The sequence below is a fragment of the Felis catus genome, chromosome E1 (assembly GCF_018350175.1).
Source record: "Felis catus isolate Fca126 chromosome E1, F.catus_Fca126_mat1.0, whole genome shotgun sequence".
Classification (NCBI taxonomy): Eukaryota; Metazoa; Chordata; class Mammalia; order Carnivora; family Felidae; genus Felis; species Felis catus.
In genome coordinates, this window is record NC_058381.1 from 47,529,369 (window position 1) to 47,552,988 (window position 23,620).

Below are 23,620 nucleotides of genomic sequence, written 5' to 3' on the forward strand. Positions count from 1 at the left end.
AATTAAATGCTATGATATCTCCATTTTATGAGGAAATGAGCAAAGTGAGACACTGTTAAGCAAATGGCCCATTCACCACAGAGCCCAGATTCAAATTCATGAAGTCTGGTCCAGATTCTCCACTTTAAATCTCTATGCTCCATGCTACCTCTTTAGATCCTTGACACACACAAAATTTATCTATACTCCTCAGACTCTCATACATCTTAACAGCCTAAAATTTTGTGGTGGGCTCACACACGCAGGTGCCTGCCACAAGTCCCCACACTCACAGTGTGGAAATCAATGGTATGACTCCACTCACAGTAGTCTTCTGACAAATCCTTCCGGAATAAATTATCCAAAATGACCTAAGGCAGTCCAAAAATCACAGATAATACGAAAGACTTACAACCCAGCTCTCATTCATCGTAAGAGAACGGTTCTAAAACTATCGTAACAAAATGTCTGATCAAAATGATTTTATCAAGACTGTATTTATAATGATCCGCCAATTCCACTCCCAGGTTACACCCTTAAGAAATGAAAACACTGTGGAGACAAAAACCTATACACAAAATGCTGATGTCAGCATTATTCGTAACAGGCAAAAAGTGGAAACAGTTCAAATTTCCGTCACTGGACGAATGGATAAACAAAATGTGGTATGTCCATATAATGGACTATTATTCAAATATAGTTCTGCTACGTGCTACAACATGCATGAGCCTTGAAAACATTATGCTAAGTGAAAGAAGCTACATGTTGTATGATTCCATGTATATGAAATTTCATCCAAAAAAGACAAATCAACACAGAATGAAAATAGTTATTGTCAGGGGGTGGCAATGGAGGAAAGAGAGAACCGGGAGTGACTGCTATGGGTATGGGTTTCTTTTGGGGGAAGATATGAAAAACTGGTATGAAATTAGGGAATGCCGATGGCTGCACAACTCTGTGAATATATTAAAAAAACACTCGATTAGGGGCGCCTGGGTGGCGCAGTCGGTTAAGCGTCCGACTTCAGCCAGGTCACGATCTCGCGGTCCGTGAGTTCGAGCCCTGCGTCAGGCTCTGGGCTGATGGCTCAGAGCCTGGAGCCTGTTTCCGATTCTGTGTCTCCCTCTCTCTCTGCCCCTCCCCCGTTCATGCTCTGTCTCTCTCTGTCCCAAAAATAAATAAACGTTGAAAAAAAAAATTTAAAAAAAAACAAAAAAAACAAAAAAAACCACTCGATTAGACACTTTAAAAAAGGGTGGATTTTATGAAATATATATATTTATATCAATAAAGCTGTTGTTTCAAAAAATGGAATTATTGGGGGGTGCCTGGCTGTCTCAGTTGGTTAAGCGTCCAACTCTTGATTTCAGCTTAGATCATGACCTCACGGGTTTGTGAGTTCAAGCCCTACAGTGGACTCTTTGCTGACAGCATGGTACCTGTTTGGGATTCTCTCTCTCTCTCTCTCTCTCTCTCTCTCTCTCCCCCTCCCCCATTCTCTCTCTCTCTGTCTCTCAAAAATGAATAAACTTAAAAAAAAAAGACTTAAAAAAATGGAATTATTGGGGTTCCTGGGTGGTTCAATTGGCTAAACCTCTGACTCTTGATTTTGCCTCAGGTCAAGATTTCATGGTTAGTGAGATCCAGCCCCAAGTGGGACTCTAAACTTATAGCATGGAGACTGCTTGGGATTCTCTCTCTGCCCCCCTCCCACTCATGCATGCTTGTGCGCAGACATGCGCATGCTCTCTCTTAAAATAAATAAATAAAACATTTAAAAAATTAAAAAATAATAAATACTGTTTGAGAGTTACTCAGTAATTTAGGTGTCCAATCAATGTTAGCTATTACTGTTACTATTTTAAAAAATCATTCAGTAGTCAAAACGTAATATTTGAGTAACAGAACTTAATAGCTAGAAAAATATAAAATAATTTTACATATACCAATAAACAAAACAATTAAAACATAATTACATTGAGTTATAGGCACTTTCATTCTTTCTATATGATTTTACATATATGCACTTTTAAAGTGCATTTTGCCGGGATGCCTGGCTGGCTCAGTTATCTTGAGGTTATGAGTTCAAGTCCCACATTGGGTGTAGAGATTACTTAAAAAGATAAAATCTTAAAGTGCATTTTGCAAGTGTAAGTTTTGTGTTTTTTTAAAGAAATGTTCTGCCTCCTGAGGCTTAACCATTTTAAAGAACTGAAAGCATGAAAAAATTAGAATGAGGGTCAATGCTAAACTAGTGCTCAACTATGAAGTTGAGCCTATGATATAGGCTATAAGCAGGCATTCAAAGAGAAAAAAAGACCAAGGTGAGCAACAGTACTCTGGGAAGACTTCTGGGAGATGCCTCCTGGAAAGCAGGAAGCGGGATTCGGGGTTCAGGCTTGGCTAAGGGGCAAGAAGGGAGGAATCAATTCAATGCAAAGAGGGTATCTGCTAGGATCTGCTCCGGTCTGAGTCCCCCACCACAATCACCACCTTACAGCCCCTGTACACCCCCTCCAGGGATCCGCAGACACAGGGAGCACACAAGGTACTGAGGACGAAAAGAGTCTACTAGACTAGATCAGAGCTCCTGGCCTCAACAACCCCAGTCCCGCCGTCCGTACACGTTTCAGTACATAGCTCCACTTCCAAGTACATCCCGGGAAAGAAGATGAACGCAAACTGTACACAAGACAGCGTACTACTGCATACCTCAGATGTCCCTGCTCGCCACTCACAGATCAGGCTGCCCAACTTTTTAATAACTCGTGGAGGCCCTCATTTTCTTTCTTTTACTTCTCATGTTTAACCTCTTCAGATACAGATATCTGAAAACAGATCCCACTCATTTCCCTTATAATCCTGAATTCCTATTGCCACTCAAAACACGACCGTTCCTCCAGAAGCCTATGTGACGCATTCCTCTGTCTACACTTCTGATGTTGTCGAGGCCTGGAGAACTCTGAGGAACCTTCTGAACTGATCTTCCATTCAGTGCTTCCAAACCCTCCGGATTCCCACTGGCTACCTCACCCTCCAATCCATCCTGCAGAACAGAAGCCATGCTAAACTTGCTAACATCCTACTAAAATCATACTCCACTTGTTTGCAGATCTTCTGATCAATCACCAATACCCGCAAATGAAACAGAATTGAAACAGATGGGGTAGGGGGCAGCTTCAGAAACTACCTCCTCCAGTAATACTCTCAATTTGGGGGGAATGAGCTGGCTGCAATGGTGACTTAACAAAAGTCTCCATGATTTGATTTGGTTTTGTTTCATTCTCCTGCGTGCTGCTGATGGGAATACAGCACATCCCCCGGGTGTTCCAGGAATGAAAAATGACAGAGGATCACTGATCCAGCCTGATATTTACCCTACAGATGAGAGTCAGAAAGTACAAACACTATAGCCTGGTTCTCTAGATACTGCCCAACGACAGACCTTTACAGTTTGTTTTTTTTTTTAATTTTCTCTTAATGCATATTTATTTTGAGAGAGCAAGAGCAGGGGGGGGGGGGGGAGGGAGAAAGGGAGAAAGAGAGAGAGAGAGAGAATCCCAAGCAAGCTTTGAGCTGTTAGCACAGAGCCCGACGTGGGTCTCAAACCCACGAAGTGTGAGATCACGACCTGAGCTGAAATCAAGAGCCAGATACTTAACCAACTGAGCCATGCAGGCACTCCTAGTTTCTTATTTACATGCTCATGCTCTTGCTAAACCAGGTTACTTAAGACTGCCCACACTTTAAAATCAGTGCCTAGCTGGCTCGGTCTGTGGAGCATGTGACTCGTGATCTCAGGGTTGTGGGTTCAAGCCCCATGATGGGTGTAGAGGTTACTTAAAAAGAAAATCTTTAAAAAAAAAAAAAAAAATCAGTGCCTTAGTTCATGTTCCTCCCTCCCTTGGTCTATCCATCATCACCTTGCACATGCCCATCCAGAAAGCATATACCCACACCAACTCCCCCAAAGAGGGTATGGTATGATCTCATCCTCCTCTAAATCTCTACTGCATTTTGTAGTTGACTTGTAGCAATCAGGAATTACACAAACACTGAAAAGATACTTGGTTGACACTGGTTGGAATAAATAATGCCAAACCAGTAACAAATTCTGCTTCAGATAAATCTACAGTTCGTTCATGGCATAGAGGTCACTGTTCTCTGTCATAATCCTTAGAGGATATAAATCACCTACTCTCCCAGGGTACCACCAGGTCTTTGGCTTTCTGAAGTCATCAGAGGTTCCAAATTTCATAATTCCAACTAAGTATAATACCTCAGAAGTCCCACACAGGTTACATGAAAAAAAAAAATTCAGTTTCAAGTATGATTTAATTTTTTTAATTTAGCAAATGCTTGATTTTAAGGTGCTGCCAGAATTACACCAAATGCCTATTAAAACACATTTTTGGGGCGCCTGGATGGCTCAGTCGATTAAGTGTCTGACTTCAGCTCCGGTCATGATCTCATGGTTCATGAGTTCCAGCCCCGCATCTGGCTCTCTGCTGTCAGCACAGAGCCTGCTTCAGATGCTCTGTCCACTCGCTTCCCTCCCCTGCTCGTACTTTCTCTCTCTCTCAAAAATAAACATTTTTAGTTTTTTTAATTTTTTTTAAAACATTTATTTATTTTTGAGAAACAGAGACAGAGCGTGAGCAGGGAAGGAGCAGAGAAAGAGAGGGAGACACAGATCTGAAGCAGGCTCCAGGTTCTGGGCTGTCAGCACAGAGCCCGACGTGGGGCTCGAACTCACGGACCGTGAGATCACAGCCTGAGCCAAAGTCGGACACTTAATCGACTGAGCCACCCAGGCGCCCCACTCAAAAATAAACATTTAAAAAATAAATAAAAATAAAAAAATAAAACACATTTTCTATATAGTCTTTCTCAGTGTGTTGACAAAATATATCATAAAACCTACAGGCTAAAATATTCTAAATTAAACAATAAAAATAAAAGACTTTTTAGCCAAATGCCTCTAGCTGAAAAAACTAGATGATTTCAATTTTATATTAACAAACTGTCATCTCTATCACACTGTCATGTGAATACCTTATGTACCCACTTAAAATTTTTCTCCATAAAAGGTAAACCTTTAACTCTCCAATGAAAAAAAACTTGTTAATCTATGATTTTAGGAGTACCTAGCTGGCTCAGTTGGTGGAGCATGCCATTCTTGATCTCTACCCATTGGGAATAGAGATTACAAAAAAAAAAAAAAAAAAAAAAAACCTTAAAAAAAAAAATCGATGGTGGGGGGCACCTGGGTGGCTCAGTCCGTTGATCCAGTCTTGATTTCGGCTCAGGTCACAGTCTCACGGTTCAGGAGTCTGAGCCCTTTGTGGACCCAAATACAGAGCCTGCTTGGGATGCTCTCGCTCTCGCTCTCTGCCCCTCCCCTGCTCGTATGCGCTCTCTCTCTCTCTCTCTCAAAATAAATAAACTTTAAAAAAAAATTGACGGTTTTAGAAAAGTAAGCTTGTAGTACCAACCAACGTCTTTGCATCATGAATAGTCATATTACCTACATAGTAGTCGATAGACGAATAAACTAGTGAATAATTTCTTTTGCTGGGAATTTAACATGTTAGTACTTAAAGCCAAAGTTCTAGTCTACAAAAATTAATCAAGTTGTTCTAAATTACCAATAAAGAGTAATCCTTTGACAGTAGCTTTGACAGTACAGGATTCAAAGCCACCAATCCTATTTCTTTATGTGCTCTTGGGATATCAAGTCCCACAATGTTTTTTTCTTCCCAAGCATACACATATACACATTTACCTGACAGCCTCCTTCCCAGCCTTTATTGTCTGGAAGTACAGACAATAAAACCAATGAAACTCGTGCTCAGCCTCAACAACTCACTGTCATGCACTGTTACTCATTCCAGCCAAGTGGACATATTCTCAAAGTTTAGAACACAAAATGCATGATCCCTTTTACCCTAATCTTGAGAAATAATGTGCTTTAAAAAGTAAATCATCCAACAAGTTAACACCACATCCAATAAAGAGAGGCAAATGCCTGGCAGGTAATATGAAATAGCCGTATGAAATATGAAATAGTGTAAACGAAACACACTAACTCTGCTACTAAAAACACTCACTGGTCAAACTATCAAAATTTACTTAGACTAATTTTTAGTTTCCCAAATCCCAAGTATTTAGGAGCTATGGCACCCATTGCAGAATTATCAAAACTTCCATCTATTACAGCTCTTGCCTAACAATCATTTATCTAACCAATCTTTGATGAGTGGCTGCTATGTGCAAGATACTGTACTAGGAACTGCAAGGGATAGAAGATTAATACAAAAAGATATAATCCTTAACTTCATGTAAACATAGGACAAGAATCCTACCAGGTAGGATACAAATATCATTAATAAAAACAAAATGTCACGGAAGTACACAAATATACAAGTTTGCTTTTTGTTTTTTTGTTTTTTTAAAGGAAACCTAAACACAAATTGTAATTTAAGTCGGCATACACACAAGCTCTCAACCCTAAGTATTGCCTGCTGGTCCCTCAAAGAGAGGTCAAAGTTAGCTGAACAACCCTGCCAAAATGCCTCAGCTCTGTCTAGCCCCAAATAACTTGCTCAGATAGTGTAATTCAGTCTCTATGGGTCTTTCAATTCTGGGCAGAAAGAACCACATGCGATTTCGTAAGGTAAAAACTATTACTACAAAAGATACTAACTTGGCGAGAAATGAAAAGTGGCATGCAGTTCCTTCTACGTGCAAGACATAAATACTTGAACTTGATTCATTCCCTTCAATCTCCTCCCAGCCTCCCTTCCTTCTCCCCACCCCCCCCCCCAACCGGGCAAAGGCAGGCAACTATTCTGTCAGGCAAAAAAATTACCTGCTGCACTTGCTGTTAAGACAACCCCTATGAGTCTAGTCTGGCTTAATACACTCCTCCGTAAGTAGTTAAGCATTTATTAAAAAATGGAAATATTTTAATTGAACCTCTTCTGCTACCCTAGTCTCTTTTTAAAACCAGTGACACACCTTAATTACTTTAACATCCTATTTCTTCATAAACTTAACTTTGTAAATGATCATAAAACTGGAATCTAATTTAGGTAATCCAGACTAACGAAAATGTAAAGGAAGAATCTTGTAGATTATTGTTACAAATTACATTTTTTTTTCACAATTTAGTAACCTGCAACTGCGTATTTAATACAAAGCAGCAATTGTGTGTTTGAAATCAAAACAAAACAAAACAAAACAAAACAAAACAAATGCATCTCAGCACCAGCCCAGAGAAACTTTCTGTGAGAAAACAGGAGAGAAGTCACCCTGGAGAAATTCATTACACATCCAAGGAAGACTTATCCTTAGAAACAGAATGGGGAAAAAAAAAAAGTCATTTTGTAATAAATCCCCACGTACTTCTGCTGTGTAACTCAGAAGTTAGTCCAAAAGTTCACCTTCAGCAATTATGTCTGCATGATCAACTATACATCTTCTGCAACAGGTGATCCGAAACTGCATTTCTCAGGCGAAGCAAAGGGATCGAATTAGCTAAGCCGCGTGTTGCTAACGCTTTCCTACTTTTATTTTGGATTTTACCAAAATGACTTGGAATCGAATGTACTGCCAAATTCGTTTTGGTTTCGTCTGGTTTTCTACGTTGCTTTTTAATCAGCCATTTACTAGCAACTGTTGCACGAGCCCATTAGCACCCGAGGATAAAAACAAACACACAGGACCAGATAAGGCTCCCCTACTAACCCAACTGATCCATTTCCTTAACACAATTTTAAAACCACACTGCTAGGAGTGTGAAGAGAAGCATGTTTTTGTGTATCTGTGTGCCACAATCTGTCTAAATCCTCAATTCCCTTTTAAGGAACAGATATATAATAAAAATCTAAAAGAAACCACATTAGAAATGCAAAGAGGTTTGCAAAACAAGAGGCTTCTTTCATTCCAAAAACCAAACCAAAACAAGGGGAGAAAAATGAATGCAATGGAAATGTGTGTGCCAAAGTTTCAATCCTGCCCGGTGGAGACACTGCACTGGCACAAATTTTGAAGAGGAAAAAGAGGGGGTTGGGGGGAGAGAAAGAGAGAGCGAGTGTGTGGCCTGCAAACTGCAACAATGCAATCTCCATTTTGAACAATGCGCCTCTTTCCTCTTGTAAATCTAGTTTTTTGCCACTTGATGTGCCGTCGCATTTCCCCTCCGTTTGGGGGGGGAGGTGGGGGTGGGGGGAGACCAGAGAGGGAGTGAGCGAGGGGGGAGGGTAGAGGAGGTGGGGAAGGAGTCTGCAGCAACTGGGCTGGGTGGGTACCTGGAGTGCTGCTATAGGTGCTATGGCTCCTGAAGCTGCTTTCCGTGCAGTAACTGGCGTCGTCGTCGTCGTCTTCCATCTCCTCCGGATAATCGGAATCATCGTCGTCCTCCTCCATCTCATCCTCCTCGTCGTCCTCGGAATCTTGGGTCTCCTCGGCGTCGCCGTCCTCCTCCTCCTCCTCCTCCTCCTCCTCGGAGACCATGTCCTCCTCCTCCTCCTCCTCCTCTTCGCTCTCGTGGTCATCGTACACCACTTTGTTGACGGCCCTCCGGGCCGGGGTGGTCCGGGCCAGGTGGCCGCCGCCGCCCCCGCCCCCCGTCCTGCCGCCCCCGCCTCCTCGCCCCCCCCGGCCCGGGGCGCTGGTGCTGGGGGGGGCCGGCGGCGGCGGCGGCGGCGGCGGCTTCCTCCGGCTACTGCTGCCCCCCCTGGGCGAGCTCAGCCGCGTCTTGGGCGCCACCTCAGCCTGGGCGGCGGCCCACCTGCCCCGGCTGCTGCCGCGGTGCCGCGAGCGGAGCCCCCCGATGGGTCCGGACGTGGGCGGAGGCGGCGGCGGCGGCGGCGGGGCCGGGGTGCAGCGCTCCGCAGCGGGAGCCGCGGGCTGCTTGGGCGGCCTGCCCCGCCGGCCCCTCATGTCGGAGCCGAGGCGGGGGGAGAAGGGAAAGCGGAGGGGGGAGGGGCGGGCGGAGGGGTGGCGGTGGGGGGCGCCGGGGCCGGGTGGGGAGGCCCGCGGGGCCGGGCGGGAGGGGCCCGGCCGGCGGAAGCGGGTGGAGGGAGAAGGCTCAATCCGAATTGCTGGGGCCCCACTCCGGATCGCCTTCAGCCGCCATCTTGTTTCTTCCCTCTCGCTCGGTGACTGGGGGAACCGACAGCGGCCGCAGGCCCGGAGCGCGGTCACGTGAGCTGCGCCGCCGACGAGCCTGGGACGGAGCGAGGCCGCGCGGCGGCCGCTAGGGGGAGCGCGGGAGCGCCGGGTCGGGGGCGGGGAAGCAGGGGCGCCTCCGCGCGGCGCGGCTGGACCGCGGACTCGGGCGGCGCGGCAGAGAGGGGCGCAGTGCTCGCGAAGTGCCCCGGGGCACTGGCCAGGGGAGACCGCTGCTTCGGCGGAGTCCCCGCCGGCGCCTGGACTCAGCAGATCCTCCCTCTCACGTCTCCTCTTCCCCGGTTCGGAGAGGAGGGCAGGAGCGGCTCCATACTCGTCCCCCTCCCGCCCCCTTGGGGGAAACTGATGCTGAAAGAGCCAAAAGATGTCCGGAGGGGGCCGCCTGCACCAGCGCGAGAGGGAAATTAACCGGGGCCCGGGGAGACGAGCCCCCAGAAATGTGAAACTCCTAAGACCTGGTTCTAGACAATCCTAAAATTGATCCCAATGACAACTACCCGGGGGCTGTGCCAGGAACCACGCCCTGGGCTGCCAGACCCTGAGGGAAAGTCGCTCTGAGATTCAGTGGATAAAATCCCCACCAGAAGAGCCTCAGCCGGAACGCAGCTATATTCCAGTCTCCTTCCACCTTTCCCAGTGTCCCAGCTAGAAACTCGACCACCTCGGCAAGAACTTTCCAATTTCTTATTAGCAGTAGAAAGGATGACTTCCCGCCTAAAACCTAGTTCGAGATGTTGTGTGTTTGTGATATCTTTTCTGGAAATAATTTTAATTTCTTAAAGTCACTAGATCTCAGCTTAGCCCAGGGAACGAATCATGATGATGAAGTGTCAGGCACCGCCAGACCAAGTCAGGTGTTCAACTCACAGGAATCAAGGTCAGCTCGGGATTAGAGAAAAGTTTTCTACATATATTTATATCTATCAAGGGTCGAATGGGTGGCTCAGTCGGTTAAGGATGGGACTCTTGAGCTCAGCTGAGGTCTTGATCTCAGGATCCTGAGTTGAAGCACTAAGTTGGGATCTGCGCTGTTCCTGAAGCCTACTTAAAAAAAAAATTGAATATGTGACAACCAAAAAGTGATTTTTTTTTAATGTTTTTATTTATTTCTGAGGGAGAGAGAGAGAGAGACAGAGCACGAGCTGGGGAGGGGCAGAGAGAGAGAGAGAGAGAGGGAGAGAGATACAGAATCTGAAGCAGGTTCCAGGCTCTGAGCTGTCAGCACAGACCCAAGGCGGGGCTGGAACTCAAACACGAACTCATGAACCTGGAGATCATGACCTGAGCCAAAGTCAGGTGGCTAACCGACTGAGCCACACAGGCGCCCCCAAAAAGTGATTTAAAAATAGTGAGGAGGATTCTGTCCACCAAGTGGCTTAGTACAACCTAATTAGAAGAACAGAACACAAGTGAAATGAAAATGAAAATACAAGCATTAATTGCCAAGTAAACTCAGTATAATTCTATTTCATCAAGGGTGGCAAATTTATAGGCCTTCAAGGACCACGTAAGCAAAGAAAACAAAGTGGGCAAAGTGAAGACTGACAAATGGAAGAGCCTGTGCTTTGTTTACAGAGGGCAGCTATAGAAATATGGGTGTAAGGTAGCCAGATCTTCAAATTCTTCAAGAGAAGGTGGAAGTGTGCATTTCATAGGAGATCTCTTGGTTTATATAGGGCAACCAAGTCGATTAAAAAAAAAACAAAAACACGGGGCGCCTGAGTGGCTCAGTTGGTTGAGCATCCGACTTCAGCTCAGGTCATGATCTCATGGTTCGTGAGTTTGAACCCCACGTCCAGCTCTGTGCTGACAGCTCAGAGCCTGGAGCCTCTTTGGATTCTGCGTCTCCCTCTGTCTCTCTGTCCCTACCCCGTTTGCACTCTGTCTCTCTGTCTTCTCTCTCAAAAATAAACATTTTAAAAAATTAAAAAACAAAAAACAAACCACTTCAGACTGGTCAAAATAAATGCAGTTCAGATGTAGCCCAGAGTCTACAAGTTTGCAACCTGTATCCTTCACTATGTAAAGCACAGCATTCTGGGACATCTGGCTGGCTCAGTTGGTAGAGGCAGCAAAGTGCCAAAAATTGGTAGACTTCTAATTTCGGGGTGTAGGTTTAAGTCCCACATTGGGTGTAGAGATTTCTCAAAAACAGTCTTTAAAAAATAAAATCTTTAAAAAAAAGTTTAGGGGGCCGTGGGTGGCTCAGTTAAGCATCCGACTTTGGCTCAGATCATGATGTCACAGTTCGTGAGTTCGAGCCCTACCTTGGGCTCTCTCCTGTCAGCGATGAGCCCATTTGGCATCCTCTGTCTCCCTCTCTCTTTGCCCCTCCCACCTCCCCCCCTCTCAAAATGAAATAAACATTTAAAAGAATCTTTTTTTTTTTTAACGTTTATTTATTTTTGAGACAGAGAGAGACAGAGCATGGACAGGGGAGGGGCAGAGAGAGAGGGCGACACAGAATCGGAAGCAAGCTCCAGGCTCTGAGCCATCGGCCCAGAGCCCGACGCGGGGCTCGAACCCACGGGCTGCGAGATCGTGACCTGAGCTGAAGTCGGACGCTCAACCAACTGAGCCACCCAGGTGCCCCTAGAAAAATCTTTTTAAGCACAGTGTTTTATATACTATAGGGAATACAAAGATAGTAAAACTACAGACAGCCTTTAGGGTTTGCAAGCTAGTAGTGGAGGAAGACCTTTACAAAAAAAAAAAAAAAAATTAGATGCCATAAACCGAGGCTGGTTGGTTGTTTTTACGTAAGCTCTATGCCCAGTGTGGGGCTTGAATTCACAAGCTTGAGATCAAGAGTGCCATGCTCTACCAACTACGCCAGCCAGATACCCGAGAGGTATTTTTGTATTACTTGGAGGTTTTAGTTGCAAGCAATGGAAACTGACTCTAGTTCATTTAAACAGAAAAGGAACTCCTGAGAAAGATACGAACACCTCCAGAACTGCTGGGTCCAAGTATAAATGGAATCCACGCTCTCGAGCTGTTGCCTTCCAACTGGCTGGGTAGCTGTATTCCATGGACCATTCACTACAAAGCCAGTTGTCGGGGTCCACAACAGGGCTAGGAGTCCGATAGGACAGCCAGTTTCTTTCCTCCTTTCACTGTTTAGTTCCTTGGTCAGATGCTGTTTTGGACCCAATGTTTGCATACTCACAAATTCATATGTTGAAACTGTACCTCCCAATGTGATGGTATTAGGAGATGGGGCTGGGGCGCCTGGGTGGCTCAGTTGGTTAAGCATCCAACTTCAGCTCAGGTCACGATCTCACAGTGAGTTTGAGCCCTGCATTGGGTATTGCAGGGCTCAGAGCCCGGAGCCTGCCTCAGACTCTCTCTCTCTCTTTCTCTCTCTCTCTGCTGCTCCCCCACTTGCACTCTGTCTCTCCCTCTCTCTCAAAAATAAATAAACATTAAAAAGAAAAAGATTCCCCAGACTATGGTAACTTGTCATAACTGCCCAAAGTGACTAAGACAGGTGCCATGATGTATACGTAAGATACCGTGACGGCGAATAAGGTCTGTAGTAAACCCATCTAGGATGGCGACGGTAAAAGCATTGCTGGTGGGAAAAGCAAATCCAAATTCAGTGTAAGCCTCTTCCCAAAGAGGCTTGACTCACTGTACCCACCGTGATAGAAAGAATCCATTCTAATGATTCTTGCAAACATGGGCACTCAGCAGTAGCAACAGCCAGGTCAGCCTCACCGAGGAGAAGCCCATGTTTGTGTGACCCCAACACACAGGCATTAGCTTGACTAGAAAAGGAGCTTGATCTACAACCACAAGGCGGGTCTTCTTGTCCACCAGCTTTAACCTTCTTTAGCCGTGGGAGCATTCTGGTAAGTGTCCATGCAGGACACAAACGCGCTTACTTTCTCGGTCTGCTCTGAGAGGTTCGTCTGTGTTCTCTCACTCAGACCTTGTCACCAATCTAAGTCCCTGACCACCTGCCCATGAATTGGTATAGCGTCTTTCTCCAGGCAAAGAGGACCACGAGAATACCCCTCCAAGCTCTACCCACTGGGCGATTCCCTTGTGCCATTGTCCTTCCAGGACCATTTGCAAGCGCAACTATAACCCCTTAGCAATCCACTCCCGGCTGACACCATCTGTAAAACAAGCTCAAGGGACCTCCTTCGTCACATGGTCATAGGAGTTTCCCAGGAGGCCGCGGTTGTGAATTGAGGGAGGATGATAGTAAAATGTGAGTAAACATATTGGGAGTTGCACGATTGTGTCTTCTCCAAAAAAATGCTCAGGCCTGCTCTTATATATTCCACGTCCTCTTGGGGAAGGGAGGACTCCTGGGCACTTGATGGCCAATGGGGACAGATAACTCGGCTCATGAGAAGCCATGTAGGTTACATGGTCACCTGGTACTCCAGGGCCAGACTGTCGATCTTGCCAGGGCCCGGCAGCAACTTAAGAACAGTTTCCAGAGGGGCACCCGGGTGGCTCAGTGGGTCACACATCTGACTCTCCATTGCGGCTCAGGTCACGATCTCACAGCTCGTGAGTTTGAGTCCCACATCCGGCTCTGTGCCGACAGCTCAGAGACAGGAGCCTGCTTCAGATTCTGTGTCTCCCTCTCTGCCCCTCCCCAACTTGTGCTCGCTCTCTCTCTCTCTCTCTCTCAAAAATAAACATTAAAAAAAATTAAAACACAAAACAGTTTCGAAAAAGGAGAATGGTTGTTAGCCAAAGAGAGCAAGCTTTGCTCCAAAAACCCTAAGCACATCATAGTGATGCTCTTTTGGGGGCCTGCCACAGGCTCTATACAGCATCCCAGCATGTGGTTGTTCACGGAGCACCAGTGGACCCACTGGGTCATGAGGAACCACTTAGCACAGTTCCTTGCGCTGCAGCCTAGATCTGCTGAAGAACCTTTTGCTTCGTGCTGTTGCTCAACGTTAGCGAGCTTCCGGGTCATTTAGAAAATGTGTTAGTCGGTTAAGTGTCCAACTGCGGCTGAGGTCGTGATCTCATGGTTGGTAAGTTCGAGCCCCTCGTTGGGCTCCCCGCTTCGGATCTTCTGTCTCCCTCTCTCTCTGCCCCTCCTCTGCTCAAGTTCTCTCTCTCTCTCAGAAACAAATAAATAAATAGAAAATGTGTTAAAGCAGCATATATATAAATGTGGTATATATTTGTCTTGTGAATCTAAGAGAGTCGCCAAATATTCAGCACTGTCGGAAGAAAGCTCCACACCCCACAGTCAAAATTCTCACATCCATTGTATGTTCTATGGTTACAGCCATTCAGTCTTCTAAAGACTTGCCTTTAATTCCAGGTGACGCATATTCTGTTGAATTATTTTGCCGTGGGGTGTTTAAATCTCAAATCTCGGGGCGCCTGGGTGGCTCAGTCCATTAAGCGCCTGACTTCGGCTCAGGGCACGATCTTGTGCTTCGTGAGTTCGAGGCCCCGCGTCGGGCTCTGTGCTGACAGCTCACAGCCTGGAGCCTGCGTCCGAGTCTGTGTCTCCCTCCCACTCTGCCCCTCCCCTGCTCATGCTCTGTCTCTCAAAAGATAAATAAATGTTAAAAAAGAAAATAAAATAGAAAATAAATCCCAAATATTAGGAGCATTTTCTCTATCATCCAGCTCAAAAGACTCTCCAGACAGTCACAGACCATCCCCACCCCGTTTCCCTGAGAGTCTATAGACTTCATCCAGTCTGGTTCCAATTTCTTTATCCAGTTGGGTTCTTGGTTGTAAGCAACAGAAACCAACACTGCCTGATTGAAGCTCACAGGATCTCTGGGAGTGCCCAAGAACCAGACTTTGAGTATGCAACCAGGAAGTGCAAAATCAGGCTGGCGATGGCCTGGTTGTTGCCTCCTGGCACAGGTCCCAGCTTGTCCTGGTAACACACCGACACTAGGCCCCGGGCACTGCCCCACAGCGCTGCCAGCTTCCAGTTCCGAAGCTGGGATGTGTGTGCGTGAGTACAGAGTCTGGCCGCAGGGAAGGCCGGGAGGGGAGGACCTGGGTTTCAGCTCCCATCATCCCGGGGAGGGGACATAGACCGAGGGAGATCTGACACACAGAGAAAGAAGTCAACACGAGTTGACTTGGACTTGAGTGACTCAGAGAGTGATGGATCACAGACCTGCTGCTGTTAAGACTCAGAAAGTCAGCACGGGCGCTGCTTTAGGAAGGAAGTGATTAGCTCTGTGACCTTAGCTCGCTCAACCCTGGTGGAGCCCAGCCCGGGTTTCCTCATGAATAAGTGAGGGGGACTAGGTTAGACCTGTGCTTTCCAATCCTTTCACATGACAGCATCCAATGGAACTGGAGGGTCATTTCAGGGCCATACTGCATTTGTAAAAATAAAGTGTTCTCTTCCTAAGTACAATGGTACTAAAAATTAAACTTAAACATACAGCGGTAGATAGAAGATATCAAACAGTGAATTTGTAACGCTTCCCCAAAAGCCCTTTTTTGTATTAAACGAGAAACTTGAATTTGAATCCCGGGACCTAACTTTATATTCTCAGCTTTGTGTTTTAAATAGCTCTTGCAATTCCTGATCCAGACGCTTTAACAGCGATCTCTTTAAATGACAAGAAACTGTTTGCAGCAGTAGGTGATAAAAAAGTTGAAGCGTCTTTTATAACCGTTGCAACACTTACCACGGTAGAAATTATACTTCAGTTATATTTAAAGCTCTTGCTTTTCTTTCATTGACAAATGCGCCCATGGAATTTCTTGTGGATGTTAGAGCCAATCAAGCTTTTTCGTGGCTAGCATTTCCAGATAACAACGAGACACAGGCATCATTAGAATGGTCACCTCACGGCTTGTACATCGTTTGCGGCACATCAGCCACAGGCAAAATTGTCCAACATAAAAGAGTGCGAGGGGGGCGCCCGGGTGGCTCAGTCGGTTAGGTGTCCAACTTCGGCTCGGGTCACGATCTCGAGGTGTGTCAGCCCTGTGCTGGCAGTGGGGAGCCTGCTTGGGATTCTCCCCCCCCCACCCTCTCTTCCCCTTGCTCTCTGCCCCTCCCCTACTTGAGCTTTCTCTCTCTCTCTCTCTCTCAAAATAAATAAACGTAAAAAAATAAAAGTACGTGAAGACAGTTTCTGAGCTTCTGCGCTAGGATCTTCACCCCTACGCCCCCCCCACACACACACTCACCCATACCCCCCTCTCCACCAGATTGCTCCCCACAACCCTTGGGCACCTGGGTCACAAACCCCTCCAGCCTCTCTATGTAGACACTGATGTGCCCTGCAGCTGACTGCCAATGGTTGTCTTTTGCTCACTATCAGACCCCACTCTCTTAAGGCCATCAGAGAATGAGGCCATAGTGGACAGGGAGGTAAAATGTCCAGGGAGGATGATGAACTCTGAGGGCAGGGAGGATGAACATCTCCACCTGTCCAGATCTCATTCACCGTGCCCTAGTGTGTGCCATAGCTCCCTGGTGTGGCAGGTCTCTATTCGGTCATCTCTACGGTTCCTTCCAATGCTAACATCCATGATTATGATCCTGCCATGGTTCATACTAAGTAGGCTGGATTTGGCTTGTTGGTGGGGAAATGAAGTGGAAATGTCCAGGAGATTGTTTGAAACGCGGACGGAAGCTCTGAAGAGATTGACACTGGAGGTAGAATTTGAGAACCGGCCTCATTGAGATGTAAACGGCGGCCATGGGGGTAAATTAAGCCATCATGGAAGAGAGTGCAGAGAGAAAAGAGTACCTCATACAGACTTTGGGGAATCGCTTACATTCCAGGAACTAGAAGAAAAGGAAGAGAAGTCTAGAGACAGATCAGTCAGTATTAATAATGGCTCTGGGGTAAGGCGTGGCCAAACGGAAACCGAGAACTGATTGGGGAAACTGGGCCCCAAAACTGCAAACCTCAAATTCGACTTTTCCTGCCGTCTCTTTAGCCACTCCCCTCATTTCTTTTGTGGATTTCTTTCCCTACACCTGTTGGCTCACATGTCATTATTTTCAAGGTGCTGTCCTAATTACAAATTTCCCAGATCCTCTAGTCCACTCCCTTGACTTCACGAGCCACCGTGAGTTCACGTCCCCCAGACCAGCACCTGTTGTCCAGACCTATGCTCTGATCGCTTGTTTCTCAAGCAACCTTTTGATTGGTTGTCTCACTTCCCTGGGAGCAGGGAAAAGTCCCCCGAATCCAAGCCTAAATCTTCTACTCACCTAGTCCTCTGTGTGATCCATCAGTCCTTACTCTGGGAGGAACACAGCCTGGCTCCTGCCGAGAAGACAAACCTCACCTAAGAACTTTGTAGCCTTGGAAGTTCCGTGTGCAGTGAGATAGGAGGGCCAACGTATCCCAGTTTGCTAAGGACTCTCCCAGTTTGAGTACCCAATGGCTGGCATCCCAAGAAGTGCCTCAGGTCCTGGCAAACCAGATGGGTGGTCACCCTACAGGGGGACGTCCTTTGTGAGGTTGGCAAGGGCAAAGTCCTGGAAAAAGAGTGGCTGTATCTATCAAGAACCTACGTTTTGAACACTGGGGACATGGGATGGAGGGGCAAGCATGTTCTAGCTACGCCCGAGGTCCCTTAGGGCCTTTGCAGAGGTCTGCAGGAGCAGGTGGGGGCAATGAGGCAGAGAAATTTGGGTACAAGGTGAATATAGCTTCATTAAACCCACAGGCTGGAAAGGCCCAGGGACGTTGGGGATGTATTTACATAGCCAAGATGAGACCACATACACCCCTTTTGTTCAGTGCGTTTGTATCTGTGACTCTACAATATGTTCTCACAATTTAATGGCTGCAGAATGTTCCAACAAGAGGATTTTGCTGGTTTCAAATTTTTGCCGGCACTTCACAAACATCTTTGTGCTGACAGCTTCTTTTGCTGTATGTAAAATTCGTGTTGATCCGGCTCAGGTCATGATCTCACGGTTCATGAGTTCGAGCCCCGCATCAGGCTCGGTGCTGAATGCTCCCTCTTTCTCTGCCCCTCCCCGGCTTGCTCTCTCTCTTTCTGTCTCTCTCTCAAAAAAATAATTAATTAATTAATTAATTTTTTAAAAACATGAAAAACTTTTTTTAAAAAGTTTTTTGTCAGGGCAGCTGGCTGGCTCATTCAGGAGAACATGCAACTCTTGATCTCGGGGTTGTGAGTTTGAGCCCCACGTTTGAGGTAGAGTTTACTTAAAAAACAAATTAAAATTGGGGCGCCTGCGTGGCTCAGTCAGTTAAGCATCTGACTTCGGCTCAGGTCATGATCTCACAGTCCGTGAGCTCGAGCCCCGTGTTGGGCCCTGTGCTGACAGCTCAGAGCCCGGAGCCTGTTTCAGATTCTGTGTCTCCCTCTCTCTCTGACCTTCCCCCTTTCATGCTCTGTCTCTCTCTGTCTCAAAAATAAATAAACGTTAAAAAAAAAATTTAAAATTTTTGTCAACAGTAATTCAAACATATCATTGATTAAGTGTATATATGATGAAATGTTATCTCATTTAACCCTCTCAGCGCTGCTCTGGATTAAGTATTATTTCCCCTAGGTAGAAACGAGAGCCCAGGATTACATAATTTGTGTAGGTCACATAGCTGATGCACGGAGCCAGGATGTGAAACCCGAGGCACCATACGTGTTTTAAAATATGTTGATGGCGAATTCTGATTCGTTCAGGGCTGCATCGACTCTTGCCTGGGTTTGCTATACTGAGCCTTACAGATGCGTCTCTTTATTTGTGGTCATATGTTGAGCAAGTGATCACATGTGTCTCTCTTTTGCACTTTTCTCGCCATGTTGTATTTGCTTGTTCACACATCTCCACCTGCAAGTGGAGAGAGCCCCTTAGGGTAGAACTGCCTCTTGTTCATCTCCTTCCAGGGTATCTAGCACGATGGAGGAGAAATTGAAGAGAGACTCGTGGTTAAAGGCACAAAAAAGACACCGATTGGTAGCTTGAGACTGAAGGGAAGGACTACTTCAGGGTTGAAGGGACTGGAACAGCTTGACGGGTGAAAGCTGATCATTTTGTAGGTGCTCAGAGGAGGTGGTATCCTTGGGGGGAAAGGACTTGAGCCAGGCAGACAAACCATCCTGGCCTGTGGGAATGGGGGAAGCAAATTTAGGGAGTTGGGAATGTCCATGGGGCACCTTCCCTTACTCAATAAAGATTCACTTTTATTATTTATTTACTTATCTTTAAATAGGCTCCCTGTGCAACGTGGGGCCTGAACTCACGACCTGAGATCAAGAGTTGGATGCTCCACCAACTGAGCCAGCCAGGCGCCCCACTCAATATTTATTTTTATTTATTTTTTAATGTTTATTCTTATTTTTGAGAGAGAGGGAGACAGAGTGCGAGTTGGGGAGGGGCAAAGAGAGAGGGAGACACAGAATCGGAAGCAGGCTCCAGGCTCTGAGCTGTCAGCACGGAGCCCGACACGGGGCTCGAACTCACAAACTGGGAGATCATGACCTGAGCCGCAGTCGGACACTTAGCCACCCAGGTGCCCCTGAACTGTACGCTTTAAAATGCCTAAAATGGGGGCGCCTGGGTGGCGCAGTCGGTTAAGCGTCTGACTTCAGCCAGGTCACGATCTCGCGGTCCGTGAGTTCGAGCCCCGCGTCAGGCTCTGGGCTGATGGCTCAGAGCCTGGAGCCTGTTTCCGATTCTGTGTCTCCCTCTCTCTCTGCCCCTCCCCCATTCATGCTCTGTCTCTCTCTGTCCCAAAAATAAATAAACGTTGAAAAAAAAAAAAAAAGTTGAAAAAAAATTTTTTTAAATAAAAAAAAATAAATAAAATGCCTAAAATGGAGGCAGATGGGTGGCTCAGTCGGTTGAGCGTCCGACTCTTCATGTCAGCTCAGGTCATGATTCTAGGGTCACGGGATGGAGCCTGGAGTTGGGCTCTGTGCTGAGCGCAGAGCCTTCTTAAGGTTCTCTCTCTCGCCCTCTGCCCATCCCCCGTTTGCTCTCTCTCTCTCCAAAATAAAAACAATTAAAAACTTAAATGCTTAAAAATAAATAAGTACATAAATAAAATGTTTAAAATGGTAAATGGATTTTAAGTTAAGTGTATTTTTCCACGATTAGAAAACTTATGCTTAGTGAAAGAAGCCAATCACAAAAGGCCACATATTATATGATTCATTCACATGAAATGTCCAGAATAGGCAAATTCATAGAAACAGAAAGTAGCTTAGTGGTTGCTGGGAAATGGAAGAGGGGAGAATGGGGAGTGACTGCCAATGGTCACCAGGCTTCTTTTTGGGGTGATGAGAATGTTCTGGAACCAGATAGTGGTGATGGTTACACAACCTTGTGAATACACGAAAATCTACTAAATTGTACCTTTATTTAAAAGGGTGAATTTTACGGTATGTGAATTATATCTTGATAAAAATTAGTAAGAAATACGTAAGTGCTTCAAGGAATGGGGGAAAGTTATAGGTATGCTTCAAGTCTTCTTTTTTTTTTAATTTTATTAAGTTATCTCTACACCCAATGTGGGGCTCGAACTTACAACCCCGAGATCAAGGGTCACATGCTCTACTGACTGAGCCAGCCAGGTGCCCCACTTTAGGCTTCCTGTAATCAGTTCTCTTCACCCTTTCAGCAAAAAATTTATTTTCAGCTGACAGTGTGTTGTTTTGTTTTGTTTTAAGTGAACTGTACCCCCAACGTGGGGCTCGAACTCACCACCCAAGATCAAGAGTCACAGGCTGCATGGACTAAGCCAGCCAGTCTTATATTATTAACTATTATTACCTCTGATAATTCTGATAACTGTGATTACCCATTAGTAAACTTTCCAGTCCCTTTTCTAAGATTTAGAGAGACAGACACACACACACAGAGACGGACACAGAGAAACAGAAAATATGCAAGGCGATTTGTGGATCTGTTTTCCTTTGTGATTTTTACACTCTTCAAAATTAAAAAAGTATTTAAAAAAAATTTTTTTTAACCTTTATTTATTTTTGAGACAGAGAGAGACAGAGCATGAATGGGGGAGGGTCAGAGAGAGGGAGACACAGAATCCGAAACAGGCTCCAGGCTCTGAGCTGTCAGCACAGAGCCCGACGTGGGGCTCGAACTCACGGACCGCGAGATCACAACCTGAGCCGAAGTCGGATGCTTAACCGACTGAGCCACCCAGGCGCCCCTTAAAAAAGTATTTTTAATGTTTATTAATTTTTGAGAGAGAGAGAGAGAGACAGAGTGCAAGCGGGAGAGGGGCAGAGAGTCTGAAGCAGGCTCCAGGCTCTGAGCTGTCGGCACTGAGCCCGATGCAGGGCTTGAACTCATGAACCGCAAGATCATGACCTGAGCCAAAGTCAGACGCTCAATGGACTGAGCCGCTCAGGCGCCCTGATACTTTTCAAATTTTTTCTTTTACGGTGTCTCTGCTTCTACACCTTCCTTTTTTTTTTTTCCTTCCCCTCCATGGACTTTCTTTCTGTCTCATTTGGACTCTGCTTAAACTGACCTAGTTTTGTCTTTAATCAAATCTTCAGGAACCAATTCATTACCATTAGAAATGATCTAACAAGCTTCATTTTGATCATTGTTAAAAACCCTTTCTTATTTTTGGATAACGCAATCACAAAGTAAAGAACGCTATCATTTATTTGACCGGTAAAAGACAACACTTATGAATAAAATTTGAAAAAAAACATATGCCAGCAGGTTTACCTTGATGATAAAAATGATTGGAGCTGAAACCTGCATCAGCCAGACAATGGTTTTAGATCCGCCGTGTGCCCGGAAAGCCGTGAAAAATGTATCGCCCGGCATCTTGATAAGGAAATCAATTACCTCCCTCATTCTGAGTGAAGGGAATGAAAAGATTAAAATAATAATAATAACAACCCAAAGGGCAAGGATAAAACAAACTGGGAAGAGACGCACATTTCAAGCTAGTGTTGCTTTGCCTGAAAATAGGCTTTATGCTTTCAAATATTCACAGTGATTTTTAGTCCTTCATTCCCGAGTCTCAGAAGCCACTGGGAACACCCATCCTAGAAGCAGCCAGCTGCCAGCCTTCAGCCACACCCGGTGTCATTCTTCTGAGATTGTCAGGACAGTTACAGGGTCGCCTCTGATCCTCCCTACCACAGGCGCACCATTCAAGAATCCGGAGCGCCCCCCCTCCCGCACCCCCACCCCCCCGCCCCGTGGGCCTGGCAGTACAAAACAAATTTAGTTTCCGGGGGGGGCAGTGACACACAAGCTTTTTTTCTAACCGGGGACTCCATCATACTCTTTGGGACCTCGCTGCTCCCTGAACAGCCCTGGCAAATAGGCAGTGAAGCAAGTACAAGTATATCCAAGCCCCATTGGGTCTTCCTAACAGGTCATTTTCCCTGAGCGATACGGGGACGGAATATTTTTATTTCCTGACCGTGGAAAGCTACCCCGAGTAACATCGGCCCCTTCGTTATCTCCTCACCCTCACGAATGCCGCTCTCTCAGCCGGCAGCTAGACAGCCAACGTCTTAGGAGACTCCAGCTTTTATTAAACATTTATTTGCTTTACTCCAAAGTGAATGCATGTGAGCTTGGTCATAAAACGAATGACCTTTTTTTAGGGGAAGGGAAGGTGGTGAATGAAACCTGGGACTCATTTGCCAGCTGATGCTGGAGGCATAGAGTAAATAAAGAGGCTATGGGGAGAGCTCCCCACGCCTCAGCTGGGATGGTGTACCCGTGGATTGAGACTAGAAGGAACGGGTCCGCTTTGCCCTGCCGTGGGAACGCAGGCACACACACAGGCACACACACGCGCACACAGTGGATCACGCTTGAGGGCAGTCATGGCCAGGCTGGACCTAATTTCACAGGCTCTGCTGTTTGGAAAACTAGAAGCAGATCACAGAGGCAGGGAATGGAAGGCAGTCTTGCAGACATGCCTCAACCTGTTTGCAGAGAGGGGGTCCCCTGGTCAGAGCAGTGGCCCAGAGATGGAAGAAACAGAAGCACATCTAGCAAGGGGCCTCAGATTGCCTGTAGCTCTGCCTCCTTCCTGACCCCTCCACTAGGGGACCCTGGGCTCAACATAACTGAGGAGGGGGCTGGCCAGGCTGCAGGACTCAGGGGAGGAAAGTATAGTGGATCCTCAATCTAGCCCTACTCGCAATCTTTTCCTTAAGGACGTCAGCTGTATCTTTGGCCTTTGAACACTTAGAGTACATTTTGATCAAGAAGAATTTTTTCTTTAAGTTTGACTTATTTAACTAATCTCTGCACCCGATGCGGGGCTCGAGCTCACAACCCTGCAATTAAGAGTTGCGTGCTTTTCTGACTAAGCTAGCCAGGGGCCCCTTAATCAAAAGAATTTTTAAGCTGTGTCATGGAAGGATTCGTGGTAAGGCCAGATTTGAAATGTTTTACGAAGAAATCGGGGTGTCGTATTTAGAACCCAGATCACTCTGGATCTAAGGGGATGGGATTTAAACACAGATTTCAAGATAGACCTGGAGCAAT

At 46.2% G+C, this 23,620-nt stretch overlaps 1 protein-coding gene across 14 annotated transcripts in view; it reads right to left on the reverse strand.

Moving 5' to 3' along the window:
* BPTF (bromodomain PHD finger transcription factor) overlaps positions 1-8,983 on the reverse strand; it is a 147,023-nt gene extending 138,040 nt beyond the window's left edge. For 6 of the 14 annotated variants that reach the window (XM_023243985.2, XM_023243982.2, XM_023243986.2 and 3 more), the window contains exon 1: positions 8,292-8,981. In XM_023243985.2, the coding sequence (XP_023099753.2) occupies positions 8,292-8,925 (634 nt within the window). In that variant the 5' untranslated portion in view covers positions 8,926-8,981. Of the gene's footprint in view, positions 1-8,291 lie in introns of all 14 variants that reach the window. The other 8 variants (XM_023243984.2, XM_023243983.2, XM_023243976.2 and 5 more) reach the window with 4 other exon arrangements.
* Positions 8,984-23,620: the final 14,637 nt, after the last annotated feature.